Below are 27496 nucleotides of genomic sequence, written 5' to 3' on the forward strand. Positions count from 1 at the left end.
TGCGGTGTACATCTGCTTCTGCTGACTCAACATCTCTGTTACTTGCGCCGCTGAAATATAATCCTCTTCTGCTTCAACATCCTCGTTCACTTCTGATTTATTAGCTCTTTTCCCTCTTGGAGGCATTTTAATAGTTGTAGAATTTGTTCAAAGACTTGAAAATGTAGAAGATGTGAAAAATCGTAGAACAAACGAGGAGCAGTAAAGATAATAATAATCAGATTGACCTTCAGGGGTAGCAGGATATAAAGGAACATAAAAAAATACATTAATATCACACTTGCACAAACAGAAATCTATTACGGTATTTATATTTTTATTTATAAGCAAATCAAATGTATTTCTACAGCACTTTATAAACTACTTCCTACTGACCGAAGTGCTGTACTTCACATACATAAGCAAACAAAGAAAACACAAAACTGGGAATAAATACAAGTCAAATCAGATCATTACAAGGGATGAAACACCCCCATAAAATGCAGAGACCATAAGACCTTGATTAATTAGAATGTGTGAAACTGCACTATGATTAAAAGCCAATGTAAATAAATGAATGAATGCCTTAAGCTATGAGTAAAAAGCTGTCAGGTATGTAACAATTTGAAAACAGACTGGAAGCCAGTGAGGACAGGCCAGAACTGCGTTATATGATCAAATGTATTTATACTTATGAGGAAATGAGCTGCAGCATTGTGAACCATCTCAAGGTGAGCGAGGGGTAACTTAGTAACTGGTATCTGGAAGAAGGTTGACTTCACAGCTTAGTTTATCTGCTTATCCACTTTCAACTCACTATGAAATGTCATTAAGTTTTAAACCTATGACAACCTTCTGCTGGTTCACCTCTTGCTGTATCCTGAAAATCATTCATCCTCTAGCAAAGCAAAGATTATCAGCATGATATCATAAAACATTCATAAAAATGTGCACAAAGGAGATCAGACACCTAGTCCACATTGGCATAGTCATCAGTAATCTGTGGGACTTGTTGAAAGACAGTTGGTTTCAGTTAGAGCAGTGTCGATAAGTCCCCGGAGACATGGGATACAGCAGCAGCCATGGGTGATGAGACATGCTGCCACTGTGAGGGACACAAAACAGGACCACCTTGTGTCAGTGGTAGACTTCAAATCTTCCTCCTCTGACAAATTAAAACTCTGACATACTGTCAAACTCGTGACATATCCTTAAGCTTTCAGCAGTGTTCATAATGCATTTCTGTCAGCAGCTCTGTACAACCCTAATATTAAAAACATTTCAACAAGACCATTTTATCAGTCTGTGCTCACAAGTCAAGTCAGTCAAGATTTTTATTTGCCATGTATGCATAAACAGACAGTCTAGGCATATAGGAATTCTTTTGCAGCTCTCCTTTGGAATCAGGTAAAGAGTCAAAAGCCAGAAAGAACACTTGGTCTAAAAATAAAGTTACATAAAAGTAACAAAGCATTAGTGACATGTGCACAATCATTCTGTTCATCTCATCCTTCAGCTATTTCAACAAAGAACTTCAGCCATTTCTTCTCATCATTCAGCTGTTTCAGCAACTGATTTCAGATATTTTCAGGGCGATCCTTCAGCACATCAGCATCCACACACATTTTCAACAGGAAATGCATTTCTCTAGTTTTGGTTTGTGATTGTAAGCAAATGCTGGACTGGTTCCTCCTGCTCCATCTCAACACCAACTGGCCATCCGGAGCTGACGGTTGTTAGGATTAAATTTCAGGAGTTAAAGTTATTTTTCTACTTATCAGTATTATTTTGCTTTTATAATGGAAGAGTTCAGTATGACTATTTGTCTGTGTTTCATTGACAGCTCCATGTATCAGTATTAACCAGCTCTTATGCATGCATCATAGTCATAATATTCAGCTTTGAGTCAACTTGTAGTATTTCTCGTCTTCTTGGTGAAATGTGCATAAATTGGTTGCAGAGATAAGTGTCATCCTGGAAACTATAGATAAGATGCTAACTGCATGTCTACTTTCAGTTAGAAAGAAACCGAACATTCTAGAATATTTGCATGAACCTTGTATGAACCTTGTGTCCAGTTCATGTTGTGAGTGTAGAGCCAACAGATTAGAAGATAATATGAGTTCATATTTGTATGAACCTTGTATGAACCTTGAGTCCGCAGATTAAAAGGTAAGAGTTCCACCCATGTTCAGGGCAGTCCCAGCCTGAGAAGATAAATGTGAATTACTTCCTATTTATTATCAGAGCTCTTGGGACTTGTCATCTCATAGAGCCCAGCGCTGTAATAACTCTGCATTTAACCAGAAGAAAATAAATCTACGTAAAGCTGATTCTTGTTTCCTGAGTGTTACTTCTTGAGGCCTTCAGATAAAAGAACCGGTTGAATCCAAAACGGTGGGATATTGAAATGCTCTGAAATTTCTCATTTTCTAAGTGGCCATGCTTCACATCTAGTACCACCAGTTCTGCTCTGATGTGGGGCTAGAGTTGTGTGTAATCCTTGGGTGAACAGCCGCTTTCTCTTGCTTTGTTAGTTTAGGGTGGTAAGTTTCTTGTTTTCTTATAGTTTAGAGCTTGTTTGTTTGTAAAGTCTAAACCACTTGATGTACATCCAAAACACCAATTGCTGTAGATAAATTAACAAATGTGTGTGTGTGTGCGCGCGCGCGCGCGTATATATGTGTGTATATATATATATGTGCCTCAGCTACCCCTAGACGGGGCATAACGGGGCAAAATGCTCCACTACCTTCACCAGCTAGTAACAAACTGTCTATCAGCTGCTGGACTGGTAATGTACAGTGGGTTTATGAGAAACAGCTGCCTGCCACAGCTGGAAGCGGCGCTGATGAACCAAACCTGTACAGCTGTGAGCTGGAAAACCAAAACAAAGAGTTGAAAGACAAACGCTTCTTAGAGTTGGAGCAAAATAACAATTGGCTGTGGGCTCGTTGCTACGAGTAACCCCTTTCAAATTACACAGTTGTTGGATCCCTAATGTACAAATATTGATTATAGCAGCTTTAAAAATAATTTACAGGGTGACTGGGGTTGGTAATCATTAGCAGCAGACTTCAAAAAATAATATGTGGATTCTCAAATGCTTTCATTCTCTCTCTCTCTCTCTCTCTCACACACACACACACACACACACACACACACACACACACACACACACACACACACAGAGAAAGCTGTCTGAGCATTCTCAAAGTGAGTAGCAGCGTGCCAAAGAGATTGAGTGAGTTAGCAGTGTGTGTGGGAAGAGAGGACAGGAGGGGGCGGGCGAGTGATAGCAAACACACAAACAGGAAAAAAATCAACTCTTAGGAGAGCAAAGAGGAAGTAACGGGAGCAGAAAGAAAGACAAAGGCTATCAAAGAGTTTGCCCCTGGGATGAGGGAACGCCATGCCAAATCGCCTGGGCACGCAGAGCGTCCAGGTAAACATATGTGGACCGACACACACAATACACACAACGCACAACTCGGCACTCTACATCAAGCCATTTATTTATGGATGCATCCGTTTGAAAATGCTGTCAGTGGGAAAGTTCTCGATCATCCTTCAGCTCCACTGGAAGAAAACTGCAGAGTGAGAGGCGAGGAGGGGAAGGAGGAGGAGAGGAAGTAAGGGAGAAAAAGTATAGAGAGAAAGAGAGGGGAAATCTTCATCTATGAAGCAGCGTTATAGCTGCTTGCTGTTTCTCTCCCGCTTAATCTTTCCATCTCTCCGGCAGTGAGGTGGGGGATAGAAGATGCACACTGTGAATACTGACAAGAGAGAAGACTTTGATCCTGCCATCCCTCTCTCTCCACATCTCTTTGCCTCTTTCTCTCTCTTGTCCACAGCCATCATTCCCCAACTCTTCCTCCTCCTCGCTGCTGTCCATCCCAGTCACCTCTCCCTCCATCTCCTCATCTAAATCTCTCTCTCTCTCTCTCGTAAACTTTCTCCACTGCCTCATCCACACTGTGCATCAATACTCCATCAAACAGGAGCGAACAATCAAAAAGCAGAAGAAAAGTAGAAATGGTGATGAAATGGAAAAATAAAATGAAGGGAGGTTAGAAACAAAAACCCTCAGATAAAGCAATTACTGGGAAGATTCACTGACGCAGCATTTAATCAACACAGAGAGCAGCCACATCAGCTCCGTGTGAAGTCACTCACTCAACTCTCACTCTGAGGCGTCTTCTTAAAATGTGAGTCCTCCAAAACAAGATATTATGAGTACAAGGAGACAGTGTTTGACATCTGATTACCAGCAGTTACTGGACCAAAGCACATTATGAGAAATTGAGCAAAACTTAGAGGCCACAATATTTAGTTTTAAGAAGGCAACAGTCAAGTCAGTTACTTTCTAATTGGGTAGAAAGGCAGAGGACGAGTGGATAGAATTTCTGTCTGCCTGTCAGTCTCTGATATTCCTGCCACTAACAGCAGAGTAACACCTGGCCCAGCTCCAGTTCATCTCTGTTCTGTCTGCTGGTCGCATTTCATATGTAAACAACCAAACCAAAACAGCCGGCTACACGACTTGGTAACTATCCCTTGAATATTTTGTCAGTAGTCTGGGTCAGTGCCACTGTTTCAACTCACCAAGTGGTAACTTGACTTGTTTTTCATCCCCATCTTACTTTTGTTGTGCATTAGTTTTGTTTTACTTCCTCGTCACCCATTTATTCATTTGTTCTAGAGATCTCAACTATACTGTGCTTCTTTAACTCTGAAGGACACTGGGGGTTCTTCCATTATAGTAACCTTCCAAATGGTGTCGAGACAAGTAACGCTCCTCATGGGGTCTGTGTTTGTTTCTGCTGCCCTCCGCCCGCTTTGGAGGTGCGTTCCAGGGGCTAAATTTCAGCACCCCCCAGGAGGCAGTAGTAAAATCACTGTGCAGCAAGACAATGGGGAGGGGGTGCATGCACAGAGCGGTCACCCATGATTGGTTAAATATCTGTTCTTCACACCTCTGGAGGTAAAAGAAGGACTTCACTTGTTGGTTTAGGGGTAAAACAAGGACTTCAGTCAGGGGGCGGCGGGCAAAGTGGTGAAGACGTCGCATTTCTGCAAGTCTGTGTTCTGTTGGTCCAACAGCTGTTTGGAACTTTCAGAAGCAGCTGAAAACGGGATTCCAGGGTAAAGAATGAACTGTCACGATTAGAAGTTCAATACCTGCCATCCCAACTGAGCAAACTATACAGTCTATAAGAACAAAGTCCATGTAAAACAGTCCAAAGGTCCAGAAGCAAAGTGCAAGTCAACCTTAAGTCCAGACAGTTTCTTCTGTTAAATTAAAAGCTGTTTGAACTTCATCCACTTCATGATCCTATTTAGTAACAAGCTTTAAAGTTGATGGTAACAAAAAACACCTATTGGTTCAGCACATCGTCTGTCGCCCATGGCTCACACCAGACCCTGAAAGAAGAAGCAGTCAAAGTACAGAAGACCTTGCTGCTTTGCTGGAGCGCTGACACTTTGATGTAGAACAGTGTGGACCAGTACAGACAGGGGAATATACATAGGTGTGTTGATGCATGTCATATGGCAGTGCTGCATTTTGCCCTTTTAAGATGCCAATTCTCAGCACAGCTGATACAAGCACTGCACAGAGTTATAGAGGATCACCAGTGTAGCTCTAGGATGAGGCACAGCTCTGTGTTCACATGAAAACCTTTACACCAAGAGAAAAAAAGCAACCAGGAATCTCAACTTGTGCCAATATTAAACTATAACTGCTTCTTTAAATATGTTTTTGGAGAACAAATCTACAAAAGTAAAAAAAAAAAAGAGGGCTGAGAGCTGTTGACTTCAGGGTAAGAGAAGAAGTGAATCTGGGTGGCTCTGAAGTTAAAACAAAGACTGATGGAAGAAATAAGATAGAGGCAGGACAAAGAAGTGAACAGAAGTAAAGAAAGTGAAGACAGCAATGAAACATAATCAAAGTACAGGAGCAAGGTTCAACACAGCTTCTGGGATTATGATAAGCCCTGTATCATTGCAGTGATAGAGGGCTGGGTGTGCAGAGGGTTGGATGTTACTAGGCCAGATAGGGGTCACCCACAGTGCAGCAGGACAGAGATGATAAGCCAGTCTGTTTATTGTGAACAACAAGACACTGGCGCTGACCCAAACTCACCATCTATACACACCATCTCTGTGGAATTAAGATTAACGGGGTTTAGAAGCATCTTGAGAAGCCAGGTGTTCTCACACAGAGAAGATGTGTGACATCAGCACAAACACTGGAGTTGTGGAAAAGTAGGAAACAGCTGGGATACAATCCAACCAACCCACACACATATACATTCTACTTTTCATTCAGTTGCACCCAAAACACAGATGAACAGAATGTTCCCCAAAACTCCTGCACAAGTTGTACAAACACAAAGATGTGTTTTCTCTTCCTTGTGCACACATTTACATTATCAGTCTATTATTTACAGCCTGGTTATTTCCTTGTAAAATCATAGCTAATATTTGTTGTGGATCTGGCACAGACAGCAAAGAGAAGAGGGTAAAATGCTCATCATCTAACTCTGTAGCAGAGGTAGCCGGCTGCCCCTGTTGCAAAGGCTCCGTTCTCTTTTATCCCATTTTAACTAACCCACATGTTGTCAGGTCAGAGGAGACCCTCGACTGTGTGGAGAACGCACGCTTTCCCAAAGATTATCAGCTTCTTGTGTAAGTGACCACCTGGCACTGCCGCCTGCTGCTCTTCTGTTCTCTCAGTCTCATCATCCAAACTCCTTCTCCTTAACTCTCACTTCAGGATTGATCAGCACAGGAGTAGGCCTTTTGTTCTGAGTGGGGGTGCAGCGAGCACTGACCTCTGGAGAGCAGACGAGATGAAGGAAGCTCTCAAAGATTCTTAAAGCATCGCTCTAGTTAACTTACAGGGGCCTTAAAGAGAACCCAGTTGAAGCTGCTGTCTCAGTCCACAGGAAATACATTTGTCTTTCATGCCTTAGTTCATTGGCATCATAATCTGTAGCCAAGACTCTGTTGGTTCTCATGTGCAACCCTGTTTGGAGGGACTGACAAGTCTAAAGTAGCATAATTTCAAACTCAGTTTTGTGTTTTAACATTTAAAAGCAGATTTCTTACACTTTTATTAAGACGTATTTCAGTCAAAAGTTATGGCCTGTATGGGCTGAATTTCTCTAGCACTCGTTTCCAGGGAGAGTATTACAGTTCATTCATCGAAATGCTACTGCACAGAATTTCATTAGTTTTGCTTTCCAGGGATAATTTAAGCATTTTATATGGTTAAATGCTGTTTCAGAGAAGCGCAGACTGCAGTGAATTAGTGCCATATTGGCTTTAATGGAGCTTTTAGAGTTATGAGCAAATAAAATAAAGGGCTGAACACGAGTGAACAGAGGATATTGCTCTAAATGAGCAAAAATGCTTTAAAACCTGATCTTGTGATAATTCATCTCCCGATAATGTACTAAATCATTACACTGTAGGGACGGTGAGTTTTCCACTGATATGTCTGGAGATGTCATTGTATTAGCTGGTGAGTGACTATATTAGAAACTGGAATAACGTTAAGCCATTTAAATGGAGCAAACAGATTCTACGCCATCGGCCCACCGAGAACCAGTGCTGCACACAGCAACGGGCTGCAGACAGAGCGTGGTGGGGAGCCTCTCAACTAAGATGCAGCTGAAGGCGGCTCTAAAGTCCGCCGCCTGGGGAACCGGCAGCGCGTGAGATGACAGAACAGAATGGGTAAGTGTGAGGAATGGTGGCACAAGAGCGGGTAGGCAGAGCACACAGCGTGCCGATGAGGGTCACCTTGAGCAATCCATCTCCCACCGCTAACAGGGAAGAAGGTGGCAGAGAACCGGTTTCCTCTGCCTTAACAGCTGTGAGGTGGGGGAGATGAGGTAACGACTCTCTATGGGGGTAACATTCTATCATAACTAGTCACAAATGTGTATTTAGCAATTTACAAATACAGTCAAGAATGTGTAAAAACTGCTGTGTGTTTCTCATGAGGGCCACAAATGTGTGTTCATTAATCTACAAATAAAATCAAGATTTTACAAATGTGTAAAAATGACTGTGTGTAGTTCTTCAAAGCGTGCACAGATCATCTGACACGGAGATCACAATATGCTTGCGTACAAGGTTTTCTTGCTCTCGGATCCACAAATGTATGGCGTGCTTTCAGGCTTTTTTCCAGAGATAAATCTGCTCATCACCTCTTGATGTGGTAACACTTCTCTAAGTAACCTATAACATTAGCTCTTTATTTAGCAGGTTGCTAAGCTAGCAGTGCACATGGGCTACCCCCTAAGGTGAACAGAGCACCTATGGCGCGTGGACTGGCATTACCTTAAATATTGATCATAAAATGACATAATACAAAACAGGAATGCTCTGATTAAAATGAAGATAAAGCCACATGACATCGGGATATTTCACGTCAAAATATACGTTGAGTTAAAGTCCAAGCAAGATGTGACAGGCAATTTTATCTCAAATATAGATTCCCAAATACATAGAAAAGCAGTCTTTAACTCAGAGAAGGCAGAGGAATAACCTCCCACCCTCCGGGAGAATAAACTTTTAAATAAAGTTAATTCATCACATGCATATTTCTTAATATTTGGGGGCCACCACATTCTGCAGGCCTGTCAATCGTTACAAGTTCAATGTACATATATTTACGTTTCACAGAGAGGAAGACGTGGCAGGAGAGACGACCTCTGCCTTGTGTTCACACTGCGGCACAAGCAAGAAGACATGTTTAACTCATAAGTGACAGTCACAAAATAGTTAATAAAGTGCCAGGGATGTCTCGAGCAGTGAGGAGAGCCCCAGGTTCTTTTATATTTCATCAAGCGAGGCTGTGCATTCCCAGTACAGTATGCTTTAGCACTGGGCTACAACAACAGCCGTGGCCTCTACAGTCTGCCTTCAAGGGCACAATTATTCTTACTGAGAGCAGGCGCAGCTAAATCCGTTTTCAAGAGTACACAATGAAAACACTGATCCACTTCTAGTTCCAAACAACGTTACAAAATTTCTTTCTAGAGGGTCAAGAATATCATGCTTCCTGAATCTACAAGCAGACCTTTCATTATCATTTCTGTCACATAGCTTAGGCTGTTGTGACATTAAATGAGCACAGTGGTTTCAAAATCTTTATTTTATTGTTCCACACTTGACTACATGAGTGGAAATCTTCAGACCAACAGCCAGAGAAAGAGGTCAGGTCGGTGTGTTTATACCGGCTATAAGTGTCAAAAACTGGATGTTTAAAAGGAGCAGATGTGCAAGTGATGTGATGGAAAGTTCATTTATGCTGTAACCATGCAACACATGAAAAATACTGAGTCATGTCATCAGACTTAAACAGACTGAGCTTATTGCAGTGAATATGTCTATATTTGCTGGTCTGGGTTTAAACCCTGGTCCATTTTTGTCGCTCCTTTTTACACAGTCCTATTTTTTACTTTGTGTTTGGGCTGATGAATAAACTGAGTTGATTATTAAAAAGCTACTGGATGTCCCCAGGCTGTGTTTGTCCTAAGAAAATGAGACTAAAGACATGATGTGTCTGGAACAAACTGGTTTTCTAGGCGTTATTCTTCAGTCTAATCATGCCTCTAGACTAACAACAACAGTCAAAGGTCACGTAGTCATCCAAACTGCTAGGCTTGTTGTCGCATCATACAATTAGAAACTACAGCTTAATTATATATTTGTAGCTTGGTACATATTTCATATGTTAAAACAGATATGAACAATGTGTGCAGGCTGTATACGTTCTGACCGCTGAGGACGCTGCCAACCTTATATACAGCACCACCTGGAGAAACCTGACACCTACATCCTGTTCATTGATTTCAGCTTAGCACTTCAATACACTAATAGACACAGACAACAACTCCTGCATGCGACACAGGGACCGGAGGTTCCTTTGGGAAAGATCACAGTGTGTTAGGGCGAACAACCTTCCATCTTGTCCTGTAACCTTTAGCACAGGCGGTCCTCAGGGCCGTGTCCCATCACCCTGGCTCTTCTCCTCGTAGGAAAACTATTTTATATCCCAACACAGTCCAATAAAACATGACAACCATAAAAGGTCTCATTCAATAACACAATAGCAGAAGTACAGGGAGCACAGAGCCCAGGCAGTCACAGCCTCCAGCTCAATATGTCCAGAACACACAAACTTATTCAGGCACAGCGCCCGCATAAAAGTCCAGTGCATACTGTATCTCAGGTAAATGCACGGACTATCACAGACCTGTTTAAATTTCTTGGCACACACACACACACACACCGGAATATTAACTCTGACTACATCACTTAAAAAACACACCCAGCAGGGACAGTTCTGTCTCAGAGAAGTGAAGAAACAAGCATCATCACAAGAGCAGGTACAATGATATCTGACCTATGTCGCCACATTCCCCATCTGTTTTCATCTCATATGTAATTACTCTGAATTCTGCTGGGTAGTTTGTGCTAGATGCTGCTGTTCTCTGCCCACTTACTGTCGCAATATTGTAATTATGTTCTGAGTGATATTTTAGCGTTTTCTGCTCCCATGTCATGACTCTTTTTAAGATGCTGTATCAAAAAAAAAAAAAAGTACCAACTCTGGCTGCACTGGCCATTAATCTTAAGTAAAGGAGTGACGTTTTAAATAGGCACACTCATTTCATTTTGACTGAACTGCAGTTGATATGAGCAGTTTGGAAACAGTGGGAGACACTGTGACTGTAAGACAGTACAATACATGGTTTATGAAGCTGAAGTCCCGTGTATTAAGCTGCCATGAGGGGATCGATCAAGAAGCAGTGTTTACTCAGTGGACTGTGTTGTACAAGACTTTTGGCAAGCAGAAGTGGAGCGATTCAGATACAGACTGCATTCCCATGATTCTAAAATTATAATGTATTGCAGAGCATCATCCAAAAGTGCTTGGTAAGGGGGTAACAGCTGCACAGTAAAGGTGGAAAAATTGTTTTTCCTTTTCTTCTCTGCTCATGTGTGAACTGCATTCACATGCAGCCATCTGCTTGTGGGACTGGTGTGTGCGGGGTGCGAGCAGCCATGCTGGTGAGAGGCTCCTCCTTATCATTGCGTATGATTCTGGAAACTAATTTGATGTGGAGCTCTACAAGCTCCTTGGTATCTTCATTGTGTACCAGATCTCTGCTTATTTGGAGGATAACGGTGCCAATCTCTCCCACTCTACTGCGCTTTCACGCTGCACCATCTGCTGTCGACCTCTTTGCATGTGAGACTGTGTGTGTGAGGCAACAGGGGAGTCTATGAGGGAGCGAGTGAAGCTGGTGAAGTTTGAATGTGCTTGGAAAGAAAGAGCTCATAAAACTGTTTGTTAATGGAGGTTGAGAATGACTGATGATGAAGATTTACCAGCACGCTGCGCCACAATGACTGTGGTTCACTACGTCTCCACTGCTCATAGCAGTCACTGGGTTCTATGATGGTAAAATGCTAAGATTTACTGAGCTCTGGTGGAAACAAATGTCTTATAAAACCTTATTTAGACCTAATTTTTAATTAAAAATCTATCTACAGTGAATTCTGGCAGCATTCTTATTTTTTAGCTAGTACTGACATTCACCTTGGCCAGTTGATATGGCAAACCCCAACAGCAGCAACATATCAGGTTGAGTATACCGACTACTGTACTGTTATTGATACATTATCCCTCTGATTTGATTATTACTGACTCTTGATTATCCTATCCTTATGTTAGCTGTCTTTATTTTACTTAAATGTTGCACGTTCATGTACGTTTGGGGAAAGCGGAGGAAGGGGTCAGAGGTCACACATAGCTCTTTCCATCACCGATGGTGGAAAGGGATGGGGGCAGACAGTAGAGGAGAGGATGGGATTAAACAAGGAGGCTCGGTAACACAGGCGCCCGGCAAAAACAGAGGATCAGCAGTTTGTGGTAGTTGAGGGCATGAACTGTTTAACAACTTTATTGTTGGTTCTGATTCATCCTCACCCTGTGCATCAAACAGCAAAAGCAAGTCCCAGGGGAGTTGTGTTTTAATTTGGCTACTGATCAAGTTTACTGTGTGTCTGCCAGTGAAAGAGTACCGCTGCTAGAAAATAGGAAATGTCAGCCTTTGAAGAAATACCAAGTGCGGTTCACAAAATCCAAAATGAGAAAATTAATCCTAATAAAAACATTGCAGTGGCCTTTTTATCTAAATTTTACACAATCAAACTGACACGTTGATACAATTAATTATAAGGTTTATGTCTGTAACTATTTCATTTGGAGAACTTGGTATTTATCCAGTTCCGTGGGTTAGGACCGGCTTTAAAACCAAAGATTTTTAGCCAACTGTTCCATCTATTGTTGGCACAAAGCTCCAAAACAGAAGACCTACCACAGGGCTGGGAAAGGTTTAGATATCTGTATTATTTCCTGTTAAAGTGTACCCGAACTGAGCCCAATGGGACCCGTCAGTACCTGAGGGTTGATTTAGTAATTATGCTCGGGTCTGGGTTGGGTCCAGATATGTAAGTCAAACTTTAGGCTAGATGACTGGAGAGCTCAAATGTCTGCTTCATTTAATGATAAGGGGAAAAACACTGCACAAACTCAACGGCGTTGGCCTCAGGTCGGATTTGGATGTTATACATTATAAGCTTGTCGGATCTAGTTCGGGTTCGGACGCCACACTCTGGGCCACGGGGCAGGTTCAGACAAAAATACGCAGCCTGATCCATGCTTTGTTTTCTGCACGACAATTAGACAAATTGTGTTGCTCTAATAAAAACTTGGCAATAATAATGTGACAAACCAGATATACCACACACATTTTGTATATTATGATAAAAATGTAATATAAAAATCAAAAGGCTTTAAGCTCTAAAGCTTAGGTATTTATCTATGGGAACGTCTTGTTTAGTAGTTCACTGATATCATCACATGCACATGTGCAGAAATGTATTCGGTATAATTGCCTGAAGCCCAAGGCCAAAATGTGTAGTGGGATGCAAAAACTGCATGGTAATTTGCATCTCTTTTATCTCAGGCACAAATCAAGGCAAACATCTAGAGACCTGCCAAGTGCTGAGATCTGAACTTCTCTAACTGTTCCTACAATGTTCTCATATGTTCTTGTGCATCAAGAATTGTTTACAGTCAAGACGACGACACTGCACTTTGTGCTCTTTTATTTTTTAACGGGAAATCATAGATTAATATACTTGGATAAAGCCAGTGTGAAGTCTTACTTCAGAGAGCAGAGCTGTGTCATAAGCCTCAGATCTTTCCTCTGATCTGCTCCCAAGCTTTGGAAACTTCTACGTGTGGACTGTACTTCGCAGAATCATCAAAGGGAGCAGTGAAATGGTGGCCGCTCATTCCCGGCAGGGGGAATGTGTGTGCTCAGAGATTTTTCTGGGAGCAGTACCTCAGTGCAAGACTTCATTAACATCCCACAACCTGAGCTGAATAACATTTGATTAGAAAAAACAAAGCATTCAGTTTACACATCACAGGCTATTGAGCAGCTTTCCACTCATTTTATGGCATAATGGCAAGTATATCTAACAGGGGCCTGTGCCTTGACACCTTGGTTGACATTCCTATTTATAGCTAAGGAAGGTAGGGGTGGTGAGGGGAGGGCAGCTTAATGGGGTAATAAATATGTGAGGGTATCTGGAGACATTTATATCGCCTCCTCTCCCCTCCCGGCGGTCTGCCTCTGGCGTAGCGTAAAGAATCTGCAGCACAGTCAATCATGTGGGACGCAGTGGCAACGATCAAGGATATTATCACATTCTGCATTTCTGTCAATACCTCAGGGTGCAATACATGTCCAATATATGTCAGGTTATGTGTGATATATCTCTGTGTTAGGACGACAGTGGATGTCGGGTAAATACACACGCTGTCATCAAGAGGATATTTTTGTGGCGGTACAGTAAGACGGGAAGAACATCGGCACGATATTACAGTACGAGGTGCCAGTGAATTAAAAAGAAAAAGAAACACCGTCAGAGCTGACAACTCCTACTGTATCTGGCACCGCAAAGTCATTCAGAGGAGTACTGAGATTTTTACTGCTCTATTTGGATCAATACACACAGGGTACATCCAGTGTCTTTTATAGAATCATTCCTTTGTCCTTGGTCGACCCGATGATATAAGAGATGTTCCACGTCTCTCATATTGGCTCTGAGCCCCTTTATCAGAAATCAGTTGGTGATTGGATGCTTCAGATGAAGGAGCCGAGGAAAGGATGTCTCATGTCGTTAACTTGTTTCCTCAAGTCTTTTCTCCTCGCATCTTACACTGGTGGGACTAAGACACAAGCAAAAGATGTAAAGGACAGTGTTTATAAGGGACTTGGGATGTACCCACAGACAGGTGATAATTGAAAGGAAGAACCTGGATAACCACGTGGTCTCCTCCAGGATGACAGTGCCTTCATCAACAGGACACCAGTCACCAGGTCTCAGCCCAGCTGAACAGCAATGGGACATGTTGGAGCGACATGTTAGACAGCATCTCCACCACCATCATCAAAACACCATGAGGCACTATCTGGTGGAAGAACACTGTTCATCCCTCCAGGAGAGTCAGTGCCAAGGTGGAGCTGTTCTGGTGACACGCGGAGGCCCAGCTCCTCACTGGGACTCTCTGTACTGGGTTTTCCTTTCATGTGTCACCCGTCTGTATGACTCAACTGTTACGTAGCCAGGTACAGACATTTCTGGCTTTCAAATCTCTTTCGGTGCTACAATCAAGTGAGAGGAGACATTCTGTCCCAAGGCAAAGAAAGAGGATTTTAAAGAAGTACCAATATTACAGTATTTTGCATCATGATATATTATCCTTTCACTATATGCTTCCACTGGATCTCTGGTCTAATTAGCCAGCTTGCTCTTCTCTAATCTATGCTTCTATCATTTGTGTCTGTTAAAGACCTAAGCTGTGCCTGAAATAAACGCCTGTAATACTATACTCAATTTATGACTCGGTCTTTCTGTAAAGATTAGCTATATAAAGGTAAACAGAAATTCTAAAAAATAGTGTCTAAAAGTCATAATTCTTTCCCCTTGGAATGTCAGCCACCTCAGAGCTGCTGTACTCAAATGTTCCCGCAGGAATAATCAACCAGCAGCGACAGCACACCGCTCAAGTTGCAGCGGGGCTTATTCAGACTTAAAGGCTGGTACCTTCTATGGCACAAAATGGCAGCTGTGGCTCTGTCTATCGCCATCTGGCAGCTCCAGCTCCTTCAAAGGAACTGTCAGGGCTCAAAGGGAGGCTCTGATTAAGACTCAGACAGTACACACACACACACACACACATCCAAGTACATCTATGTAAAGCAACCACACGTGTGAGGAAATACCTGCTACTGAACATTTGAAACACACAGAAACAAGAATGTTGACCACAACCAGTGAGCTCCACAAATCTCCACCAGTCTCAGCAGGTGGAAGTGAGAAGAACCTCGAGCACAGACTTATTTTAACTGTGTTTGAAATTTACACCTGAAAAAAACCCACTGCCAGAGATAAAATTACTGACGATAGATCACATTATCAAGTTACTTGCCAAATTTGGTGGGAGCAGAATCTGAATTCTGAATGAAAGCATAAACCATGAACTTTAACCTTTGAAAACCCAAACTTAAAACAAATGGGCTAAGAATCTCACGATTCACAAAGGTTTCAAGGATTTATGACAATGTTGAAATGCCAGGTAGCTTTGAAGGCAAGAAGCTATTTTAAGATCCATGTTATGACACATTTCTAAATGGATCATGCAGGTAGAGGAGATCGCAGAGATTCATCTCTGCAGGTGCTGACACTGAAGCACAAGAAAATAATTTAAGTAAAATAACATATTACAATTTGTTGCAGGTTTTCTTTTTTTTTTTTATATCCTGCACATACAATAAACTCACCGATACCGGCAGAAACTGTTACTAGAGTTATGGCGTGAAGTCTAATTTTTACTGACAAATAAATGCAATGACTCTCAATTTGTTTTACTTCAACAAAACTGTTTTGGCAAATAGAAACTCAGTTGCTGGTAACACCAAGATGACTTTAAAGCCTGTTTATACTGCTTCACTTTAAAAAAAAAAAAAGAGCACTGACATTTACATTTTAGGGCTTAAGCTGTTACCCAGAGCGACTTATAACTGAGACAGCACAATAAGCTTAAACTCCTTAATGTCAGATGACAAGCAGCCAGGCGTAAGAAGCACAAGGCTCAGTGACCCTGCAATGACCACATAAAAGTGCAATGGCCACCATGTCACAACACCAAGGCCTAAGTGAGGTGAATGCAGTAATAATTAGATGCAAATGAGTGTCACTGTATGGCTGATGCAAGCACTATGTAACACAGAGGCAAACGGGGGTGAATGTGGGAACGGAGCCTAGAGGGACAGTGTTAAAAAGAACACAATGGCCCTGTGTCAAAGACGCAGACAGCTGGAACCAGAGTCAACCTGATGGAAAAACATGATTAGCCTTCTCTTTGCTGCAAATGATGTGTCACATTGTGTTTACACAGTACATGTATGCATGTATGAGTGCGGGTCTGCTTTGTGTAACTGTGTGCATTTCTGTACGAGTAGGACAAGGTTTCAATGTCACATCGCTCCCAGCTGCAGAAACTGAATGAGGCTCTAAAAACACAGAAAAGGTGTTTATGTATTTTTGGGCAGTAAAACAATACGTCTCTATACACAAAGTAGATCTTGCAGTAGTAAAGAGACTGTGAAATGTTATGTCCAGATATAATTCTTTACGCATACAGAGAGCCGACTTTTTAATCCCTGCTCAGAGTGGGTGTGGATAGAGGTGGACGTGGGATGCCAAAACCTGCTGCTGAACATTTCTAAAGAAGTCACAGCCCTAATTCAACCTGACATCAGTGACAGGAGATGCTCACTATGTAACTAATATAGTGTCTGCTTTCTCCCACCCCACCCCTTTCCTCCAACCTGCTCTTGTGCTTAAATCTAGGATCCATTTCATGTCTTTGTGGCTCTGCATTTTCTTATATTTTTTAGAAATTCATTATTATTTCTGCATTTTTTAAAAATCTACATGGCATTACCGCTGCTGCTGGTTTACAGTGTCCCAAAATGGGGGCAAATTAAACAGTAAAACAGCTACAATTATCACTATGAAGGACAAAGACATGATGAAGAGCATCATTAATAGGCCTCCCCTCAGACAGACCTCCCCCCCCACTGGTCGTCCTCTGACAGCCGCCTCTAAAACAGAAAGATGAAGCCTTCCAGAAAGGGCGCGTCATTAAGGCTGCCACCTGCTGTTTGAACTGGCTGTCACGACTGGATAGCACACTTCACTCCGACTAAAATGAGGATGCCTCAACACCTACTTTCTGAATGAAAATGATTTTACCTTAGTTTCAGATGCTCTAATTCACTGTAGAGACTCTCAAACACAAGAAAAAAAAGTAATAAAATGGGGGAAATATGACTTAAAATAATCAAAATCATCTTCCAACAAAACAGAACAATTTTACTTGGTGCGATTATAGAGTAAGTTAAATATTCACACACATATTCTAAATATTTAGAACCACAGATATCTTAAAACTGGGGCAGTCAGAGTAAAAACAAGTCAATCTGCTTGATACAAAGGAAAGATTTAACTATAATTTTCTCAATATATAGAAAAATGACCTTAAATTTGGCAAATGCAAGTGCCACTGTCTTTAAATAAGGATATATTGGTAGGAATTATATCTTGAAACCAGTGAAAACAAGTCCATATATCTAAATACAAGTAAAAGATTTAAGAATTCTTTCTCAATATGTAGGAAAATGTGCATCCAATGGGTTACAACAAATAAAACTTTATACCCTGGAATTATATATGTATTTGAATACTGTGCTTATCATATGTAACAATGACTAAGATAAGATAAAAAAGGACTCGATTTCTGAAAAATGGATTATGAAGCCCGCTGCCCCAGTGGCATCACTGCTGCATTAGTAATTGTTATTGGCAGAAATGACTACATTTATTACCTTTCATGTCTTTTTACCCAGGATTCTTTACTGAAAGTACCCGGTGTGCTGAACAGATGCGTGAGTCAAGCACCATCTTGACTGTCTTATGGCATTTGTGAGACGTGATGCAACGACTCCATGCAGTATCAAGGCTGTAGCTCTGTTGTACAGATCTCCCTGTGCTGCTCTGGCTTTAGAAAACAGTCAGCTTGCATCATCTTATTCACAGATCATGTACCTTAGTGTTGAAAACGCCTGATTTATGATGCTTTGAGCTTTTGGTAAGTAAACAAGCATTTTCATTTGCTGCCTTTGAGAGTGTACTGTACTTTGTATTTTTTATGATGTCAGTTTGGTAAACTGGCCAAATGACTGGTGCAATTTACCAAACAAGAACAGATGAGTTTAGTGAGCTGTCCTCCAAAACACTTCCTGGTTATTGTGGAGATGAATGTTGGTCCCACAGTTTCCTATTAGCCCCCAAATCCTCTTAAAAAAAGGTCCAGTGCTAATTTTGTCCAAAGGTAAGCCTGTAGAGGGTCCAGCCAGACAACAGTGGTTATGTGATGGAGAGAGGGCAGAGTGGGAGCAGGTGAAGGGGGATGTTAAGAGGTGCCCAGAGGTGAGGGTGACGACAGCACTCCCCAGTGAGGTTATAGCCGAAAGACACTTCAGCTTGTATGGTGAGTGGGAAAAGCACACATCAAAATTTCACATTAAGCACAACATTAGCTTGTGTGCTCTCACATGCCGGCACACAGAGGAACACACTCCCACATGCGCACAACCTTTCAGCCACTCATTCACAAGGTGGTCAAAACCCTTCTGGAGACACAAATGCTTTTTATCATGAGTGTTCAATATGCAAACTACACTCACAGTGACCTTTCACAGCTTCCACAACACTTAGCTAACCAGCTGCAATGAGCACACACTAAGACGGCGGGTCAAAATGTCTGTGGTATTTTTTTTTTTTTTTAAATAATGAATGTAAACTTTCAGTGTGTGGTCCTTTTTCTCATTTTTGATTCAGTTTATTATGACCCGCACCCGCCTTTTAAGTGTGCATTCACATTAGCTTAATTTCCTTCCATCTACAGTAAACGCCATGTCCTTCTGGTAGATCAGAAAAATACATTTCATAGCAATCAAGCCAGCTTTAGAATGAAGGATGCATTAGTGTCACACACACCAACCTATCAGAACAATGTCTGTTTCAAATGATGATAAAAAGGGTAAACCTTGATGATTACCCGGTGATTCTAAGCTAATACGCAGGCTGTTTAATCCAGCAATTAAAAGGTCTCTTGTTTGTTCAGCTGTAGCCATGTGACATCCAATAACAGATACAGTCACTGTAGTGAACTAACGGTCAATGGGACTGATATATCACTGGGTGATCTACATACACACACCTTCTGCACAGACAGAAAAAAATCAATGCTGCTTAGAGCCCTGGGGCAACACCACACAATGTGAGACAAAGAGTGGACGCTAACAAACAAAACGTCTAAAACTATTTAAAACTGTACCAGAGATGATTAGAACAGTAAACTGTCTCTAAAGCAGAGCTTGGATGTCATTTGAAGCTTGTATAAGTCTGATTCAACAGTTTTTCTAAAGCTAAGGTCCAAATGAAACTAGCTTTTCAGTTGTTTCGCTCTAAAATCCAGCTCTGCACAGACTCATTTGAAGCTCTAAAGGATCTGTGACTGTTCTTTGGCAGCAGAGAGAAGGTGCACATAAGCAAGGGATGATGTACGGGCACCTCTCTGGAATAAACTGTGCCTCTATAATAAATTATGACCATGAGTTAACATAAAAAACACAAAGAACTGTGTGAAATCAACATTATATCTTCAGTGTGCACTGCTTGTTGCTGGGTGTGTGTTTTGGTTATGGCCTCTTGGAGTTGATCGTTATGTTTATTGGACAAATGTTATATGGCCATATGGTTACATGTGCTTCTCTTCGCATAACTGAAGACTCACAAAACAAAACAGTGAAGCGAGCTTACAGTGTTGTTCTTTCCTCAACATTTCTCTGTCCACAAGAGAAAAATGGAAGGGTAGAATTCAAAACCGACCAATCTGCTTTCTGCTTCAGATACTGTCTGCAAGTCTCTCACTTCTTTTTACAAATCCACTACTCACTTTAATTGAACACTTTTGGATTACATAACAGGATAACTGAAGCTCAGTTTAAATAGATTTCTGGATAACCAAGCACAGTAGATCAGCTTATACGTCCATCTGTGACACTCTGCGTTGTGGTGCAGAAATGCATTTACCAAAAAACAGTGCGAGTTTCCAGAAGGTCTTCATACATCCAGGTACAAACCCCAGCTTGATCTTTTTAAGCTGCGCTGACCAGAAATGTCGAGCTGCAAGGTCAACTTAAACACATCCACAGTAAATATAACCAGATGTATGTTTGCACTGTTGTTAGTTTGTCCACCGGAGAGGGCAAAAAAAAAATCAATATTTTTTGTATCAGGACTTACCTCTCGTCGCCGTGACGCCCAGCAGCTTTGCTTGATCTTCCAAACCACAGCGGCCACCAGGAGCAGAGACAGGAAGCAGCTGTGGACAGACAGGAGAAGGAAGAGAGACAGCTGAGTCTTGGGAATGTGAAGTTCCATATGTAGCTTAGAACTGCATAACCTCATGTATCACTGTCTTTCACACATACATTAATAGGTAACCACAAGTTTGCAGCCCGACCTTCAGGTTTTTTTGCCTCCTGATGAAAACGCACACAGAGCCACCGAGTCCTCGTGTTCAACACACCTGGCCAGTAAAGCTGATTCTGAAAATGATCACAATCTGCTTTCTGCCATAATAAAAACAACCTTTCAACATGCTTTAACAGATCCCTGCTGTCTGTCCCGTCTATACTCTACATGCAACAGCATGTTGTGGTTTCAACATTTTCTTATACAACAAACAGTTTGGTGAATTTACAGTAAGAAAAGGCTCCAACCCAGCCTTCTTTACATGTCGTGAAAAATGTGATCAGAAATAGAATTAAAACTAAAAATATCTTCACAGTTATGACATATGATAACCGAGGCTGATGTCACTAGTTCACAACATACAAGGTGCAAGTGTGAAACGGTCTCAGACAGAAATAGCAGCTGTCAAGAGGCAGAGTTATGAGAAAGGCTTCGTACTTTCCATTAGGTTCCCGAGTGGTTTGGGAGTGTGGTGAGTCACACACACACACACACACACACACACACCTGTTTCCTGTGTCAACACACTCAGATTTTGATTAATTAATTGGCAAAACTTTCTAAAAACATGGTGTCACAATGTCATTATTGGTTATTGTGCATAGACTGATGGACACAATGGCAGCTGTATCCATTTAAAGTCTACAATACAATACAGTTGACAAAAGTGCAGGTGTCTGAACTGCAGCCTGTGTGTGTGTGTGTGTGTGTGTGTGTGTGGCTCCCTGCTCCCCCTGGCTGCTTTCACACTTGCACTTAGAAAGCCGTGAAGAACACAGGGAAGACATCCTCAATAATAATAAATATAAAGCCAGAGAGAGTGTGTGTGTCTGTGTGTGTATGCACAAAAAAAACAGGGACAACATCTCCTGCAATCTGAACTTCGTTCCCCGACTGTCACGCCTTTCACTGATGTCCTGTCAGCGGTCTTGCCGCTCTCTGGCCCAGTCTTCCCGTGCCTCAGCTCACACTGGTTGATGAGCAAAATGCCCAACCCCCAGCGATCCAAACATTTTCCTCCAGGAAAACCACCAACTATAAAAATAGAAATATGCACATCTAATATGTATGTCGCCTGTGACGGCTCGATTTCGATGTGTGAACACAAAGTCTTCCCCAGCACTACACAGTTGAGCAGTGGGACACTGAATTATAATGTCACAATGGATGTTTAAACTGAGCTATAGATAAACTATGTGTATTTAAATTTTAACAGATATGAAAAACAAAAAGCATCAATTTTTCATTAAATGCAAACTCCGTTCTGTCACCACTTACAGTCTGTGATCACTGTCAGTGCAGCTAATTTAAGATTAATTTCAGCAGCACTCAGCAATGTTTAGGATCTAATTTACCATTCATGTAATTAACACCCCATCTTTACATTAGTCCCAGTGCCACGCAATCAGACACTAAATACAACAAAACAAAATGCTTAGTAATTCTGTTAATTGGCTTCTATTTGAGGTTTCAGTTATTCCTGTCACTGTAAATACCAACATGTACAGTAATTTAAGACAACTGTTGGTTACAGTGCTGCTGAAACCTGGTGACAGTACGTAGGAAGCCAGAGGATGGGGCTACGTGCACTGCATTAATCTGGTTTACTGGTTAAGTGGAGCAGAAACCCGATTACATATACAGACAACCAAGAAACCAGCCTTCTCTGGGAGAAATCCTGATTTCTAATCCCATGGCCTGATTACAGGAATCTGATTTCGTACACGTGACACTTAGGAAATCAGGTTACTGTTACTGGAGAAAGCTGAATTACAATCTGAATATTTTAGTCCTTTCTTTGCTCTGGAAGGACATAAATCTGAAATTCACATTTACAAACCTGTCTGTTTACTGCTTGTCAATATATTTCCTGAGTTAAGATTTCCAATTTAATATTATGTAATGTTGGCAAGAAGTAAAAGAAGACCACACATTGTTGTATCGTCATCATAGATGAGGCACAGCGAGCCCAAAGCAGAGTCCGCTGATATATAAACCTGCACATTAATCCATAGATGAGATTTCTTAATACAGAGCAGGTGGGTTGATTCACAGACACATGGTTTGTGCTGTAGCTTCGTGGAGCTTTAAGCCTCATACTGCCACCGTAGGCCACAGCAAGGCCTACACATGCAGACCTCTGCATGCTGCCGACTCTGTAGCGACACCACAGCTGAGCGGTGCGCCCATACAGGGGGTACAAACGCTCTGAACAGAGAGATCATCGCAGTCACTGAGCACATTCTAAGTTTGCAAGCAAACATATTAAATTAGTGCCTGTGGCTCAGGAGGTAGAGCAGGTCGTTTCCTAACTAGAAGGTTGGTGGTTTGATTCCCGGCTTCACTGGTCCTATTGAGTGCGCTGCAATGCATAGGAAAGTGCTATATAAATGTACGTCCTTTTACATTACGTGCATAACATTCAACAGTGTCTGTAAATGGCCTCATCATCGCATGGACCACTGGTTATGTAATGGAATAAATATTTAATCTCACTACACTCCTTAAGGGCAACACCAGACAGGAAGAAATCAGGAAATCTAATTTTCTAACTTTCTCCTCACTTCAAAACACCTACACGGAGGCTGCTTCACAACCATATTACTGCTCTTATTAGAATTGTATTTCATGTCAGAATCTATATTGTGAACAGATTCTCAATTACTGTTGAAGACCAGCACGAAATGGACAGAAAAATCAGCGGAACAATATTTGTCACTTTTATTAAAAAGTGGGGATTAAAGTCATGTTTCAAGTTATACTATGCCTGAGTGGGAGGCAGGATCGCCTGGATTGATCAGTGCACAGATTGTACACCTTTATTCACAATGAGGCTGAAACCCCCAGCTTTGAATTTCATAAAGCCTTTCTAGATTTATTCTGTCGAGTGCGATTGATTTTCTTCTTTTATTCAAGATCACAGGAATAATGTGCATGAATTCTCTTCCAGGGGTTAGAAGTGGATTTAATTAGAGACCCCAAGTTGAACCACAACTTCTGACACATGGGCCTTGCAGCGAGATCGCTCTCAGATTTCTCCCCAAAGCTGACCCACCTTTTCAATCTAAATGCCTCTGCCCATTTTAATATTGGCTGTGATGCATTCACATCTGTACACACCCCTCCCTGCCGCCTTCTGTGACTTTTTAAAGAGTTATCCATTCAAATAAATTCCCTTATCTCTCCAGGCTGAAGAGGGCTCTTAAGAGATCCATCCGTTCAGGCATCGTATTGATCTGGCTTCCTGCTTGGTGCGTAAAGTGCGACACGGTGCTGATGAATGACCCGTGTGAATAGATATCAGCATTGCTTCAAAGGCCCCCCTGCTCAGCGAGGTGGGAGGGAAAAGGAGAGAGAGACAAAGGATGGAGGGAGAAGGAAATGCACAGTAATGGTTAAAGACAGAGGGATAAAGTCAGATAAGAGATTGGAAAGAGCAAGCTGAAGAAAAGAGACCAAGACACAAAGACCCAACAGAGGGACGGACACAAACTCAGAGAGATGAGGACACAGATGGAAACAGACAGAGCAGCGTGCTTCATTTGATCACAGCCTCCACAGGGGAAGCTGGCCAAGTTAGTCAGGCTTCAGCTCTCACCTCCCCCCAGTCGCTCCATCACACCTAAAGCTCCCGCTCTCACAGCAAACAGAAAGGAGCATCCACCTGCCTCAACACAAGCACCTGAGAATCACACTTCACCTCCTTGTTTAATGTGCCACTGTCACATTAACTGAAACGCAAGTTCTACTTTGATACGACCGTATGTGATCAATTTTAGAGGGGAAACCTGTGACTAGATAAAAGAAGAGTGATGACTTCAGCAGACACAGCTCAAGTCTTTGAGCAATCGATCCTCTGAACAAACGGAGGCTGGAGGCTGCTTCAAATGTGTCGAGCGACCTGGGAAAGTGACATTTATGTTTTCTATATTATGAGTTTGTTTGGCTGCACATGCCAACCTTTACCCAGTATCATTATTCACAAGAAGTCAAGAAAAGGATATTTTTCAGCCTGGGTCTCGCTGTCCTGTTATTTAGTTCACTGTAGAGACTCATGTAGCTGCATGTAGCCTGCAGGGCAACAGCGCCCAGCAGAAAGATCCATTAAAAGCTTTATTTGTGATTGGGCACATTGTGGGTTTTCATGCTTTTTTAAACCAGCATTGAGCGAGCTAACGAGTAGACTAAAAATACTCAGATGGTACGCTCAAGTCAGGTTCAGTTTATTGTGAAATGCCTAAGGGGAAGACAAAAACAAAAGTAAAATCAGCCTTCTACATGGAACATGGAAGTACAGCATCTGCCTTGTTGCAGCAAAGTCAACATATTTACAACATTTTAAGTCAAATTCAATTGAGCTGAATTTTACGTAAAGGTTCTGAGTTTAAGTCCAATTCAATTGAGCTGAATTTTACGTAAAAAGAATCAGAAGACTCAGACATTATTGTTTTGAAACTTTCTGGACTAACATTTCTCCTCTTCCACTTGTTCTGATACAATATTTAAGTAAACTAAGCAATGAGACATAATGCAGTGTTTGTTTTTTTTAAGCCATATGTCAGTGCTGTGGCTGCGCTTCAAGAGGAAAAACAGCTTGTTTACGATGCAGCAGTTTGAGGCTTTGGCCCCGTTTACAGTCACGGCTGAGCGCCACATCTACTCTGCATTGCCATTAAAAAACACACAGCGATGCGGCGGAGTCTTGGAAGGAAAAATGTCAGACTACAAGAAAATTTGATCCAATACAACTTCTAAAAATAACATGTGAATTGAAACCAATACCCAAGTGGCAGGGACTGAGAAGCCAAAGGAACACATCTCAAACAGTAATCTGAGACGAGTGCTTCTGACAGCTACACAGTCATTTAGATTGATTTCTTCTTTAACGGAAAGTATTTTTCCTCATAACCTGACAATCTGACTCCACCTATTCTATAAAGATGTCAATCCAGATTTTTATTTATTTTTTTATTTATTTAAGGTGCCCTGTAGAATTGTCTCTGTAAAAAATCTGTTTTTTTTTTTTTTTCCTCTAGTCAACATTTCTCACCGGATCAGTGTGTGCATCTCCTCAAGGCCAAACAAACATGGTGAATGCATTTCCTACCTCATAAATCCTTTGCAAAGCGTGTGATTGAATAATTTGAAACCTGCGACGTTTGCCTTCGCTCTGCTTCGGCTCGTTTTATTGCCACACTACTGCCACCAGCTGTTCCTCCCTCGGCAGTTGACAACCAACACTGTATGTAAATTTGCTTATCAAAATTTGTTTTGATTAACAGTGACCTCTAGGTGTCAAAAGCTCTGAAGGGAGTTGCTTTCACATTCTCATCACAGTTTTTTAAATCAAGCTAGACATCAGCCATTATGCAGAAAATACTGTTTTCACTCCGGCAGCTAATTGGTGAACACATTGCTCATATCAGATAATGATGATGATTGGGTGCTGAAATTACATTTGCCAACAGGCATTTCTTTTACCTGCTGTTTTAGTGTCATGTAATTGGCTCCAGAATGATGAGTAACAAACCAAATGTGATTTTATAATTTGGTTTTCTTATTATGAGAACATCAGTGCACGACAGAGACAACATGTATTTTACTAGACCTGTACAATAGGTGCAACATGATTTAATACTCTGGCTTTAACAGGATGTCATCCATGCTGAGCAGCTCATGAGGAAGCAGTTAGGTATTTCTTCCATCATCAACAGAAATATGGGCAAATGATGGTAATAGTTTCATAAAGGAAACTGCCAGTGGAGTCAGAGGAGAAATAACTGATGCTTTGCTGACGTACAACCTATCTGAAGATAATTTGGGTGGAACAGAACAACTCATCTTTTCCAGTTTGATTCAGTTTTATAAACTAATTTTATAGCCTTAAATCTTCAGTTTCACAGATTTTGATCTACTGTAGATGACTTTCTCACAGTATATACACTGATCTGCCATAACGTTATGGCCACCTGCCTAATGCTGTGTACACAGGAGTCAGTGCAGCAGTTGGTCGGTACTCGTGTCGCTCTGCGGCTCACTTCTGTGAATCCACTTGCTTCCATAGTTCTACTGTCAGGAAGAGCACAATGTGTTGACAGTTCAGTGAAAACTGTGGTTGTGAGGACAAGCTAGAGATAAATCTTTAGACAAATTCAAAAGCGGTGTTATTATCCCCACCATAGCTGCTGAAGGTTTCTCTTCAGAGACCAATGTACAGTGTCTCTCATTTTCAACCATTTTAACAAGGATTCAAACAAAACGGAATCTTTTGAAAAGGATGAATGACATTTAAAAGTTCAGTCTACAGTAGATCACCCTCATGGCTGAGCCGTGATTGTCCATGACCCTGACGTTTGTTCACGGTTTGTCCTTCCTTAAACCACTAATGGCAGGTACTGACCACTGCAGACCAGGAACGACCTGCAGTCTGGGAGATGCTCTGACCCAGTCATCAGCCATCACAGTGTGGCTCGTGTCAGTCACTCAGACCCTTCCTGCTTCCAACACATCAGCTTTGAGGGCTGAATGTTCACTTCACTAACACCCCCCACATACTGACAGGGGCCACTGTAATGAGATAGTGTTAGAGTTCACCTGTGGTCATAATGTTATGGCTGACTGGTGTACAGTACCACATCCTACCACTATCACAAGCACAATGGTGTCACTGCAACATATTGCGAGTAACATGATTCCAAGTTCAAGCCTAAACCACACTTTTAGCTACGCTGCGTTACAGGTCCAAGGT

General features: G+C 41.7%; 1 protein-coding gene across 1 annotated transcript in view; it reads right to left on the reverse strand.

The window, feature by feature from the left end:
- The window catches only part of atrn (attractin), a 129741-nt gene that overhangs the window by 30378 nt on the left and 71867 nt on the right, over positions 1–27496 (reverse strand). Inside the window, exon 28 of the mRNA XM_020604154.1 lies at positions 20518–20596. Within this exon, the coding sequence (XP_020459810.1) occupies positions 20518–20596 (79 nt within the window). The remainder of the gene's footprint in view (positions 1–20517; positions 20597–27496) is intronic.

This window comes from Monopterus albus, unplaced genomic scaffold, assembly GCF_001952655.1.
Source record: "Monopterus albus unplaced genomic scaffold, M_albus_1.0 scaffold64.1, whole genome shotgun sequence".
NCBI lineage: Eukaryota > Metazoa > Chordata > Actinopteri > Synbranchiformes > Synbranchidae > Monopterus > Monopterus albus.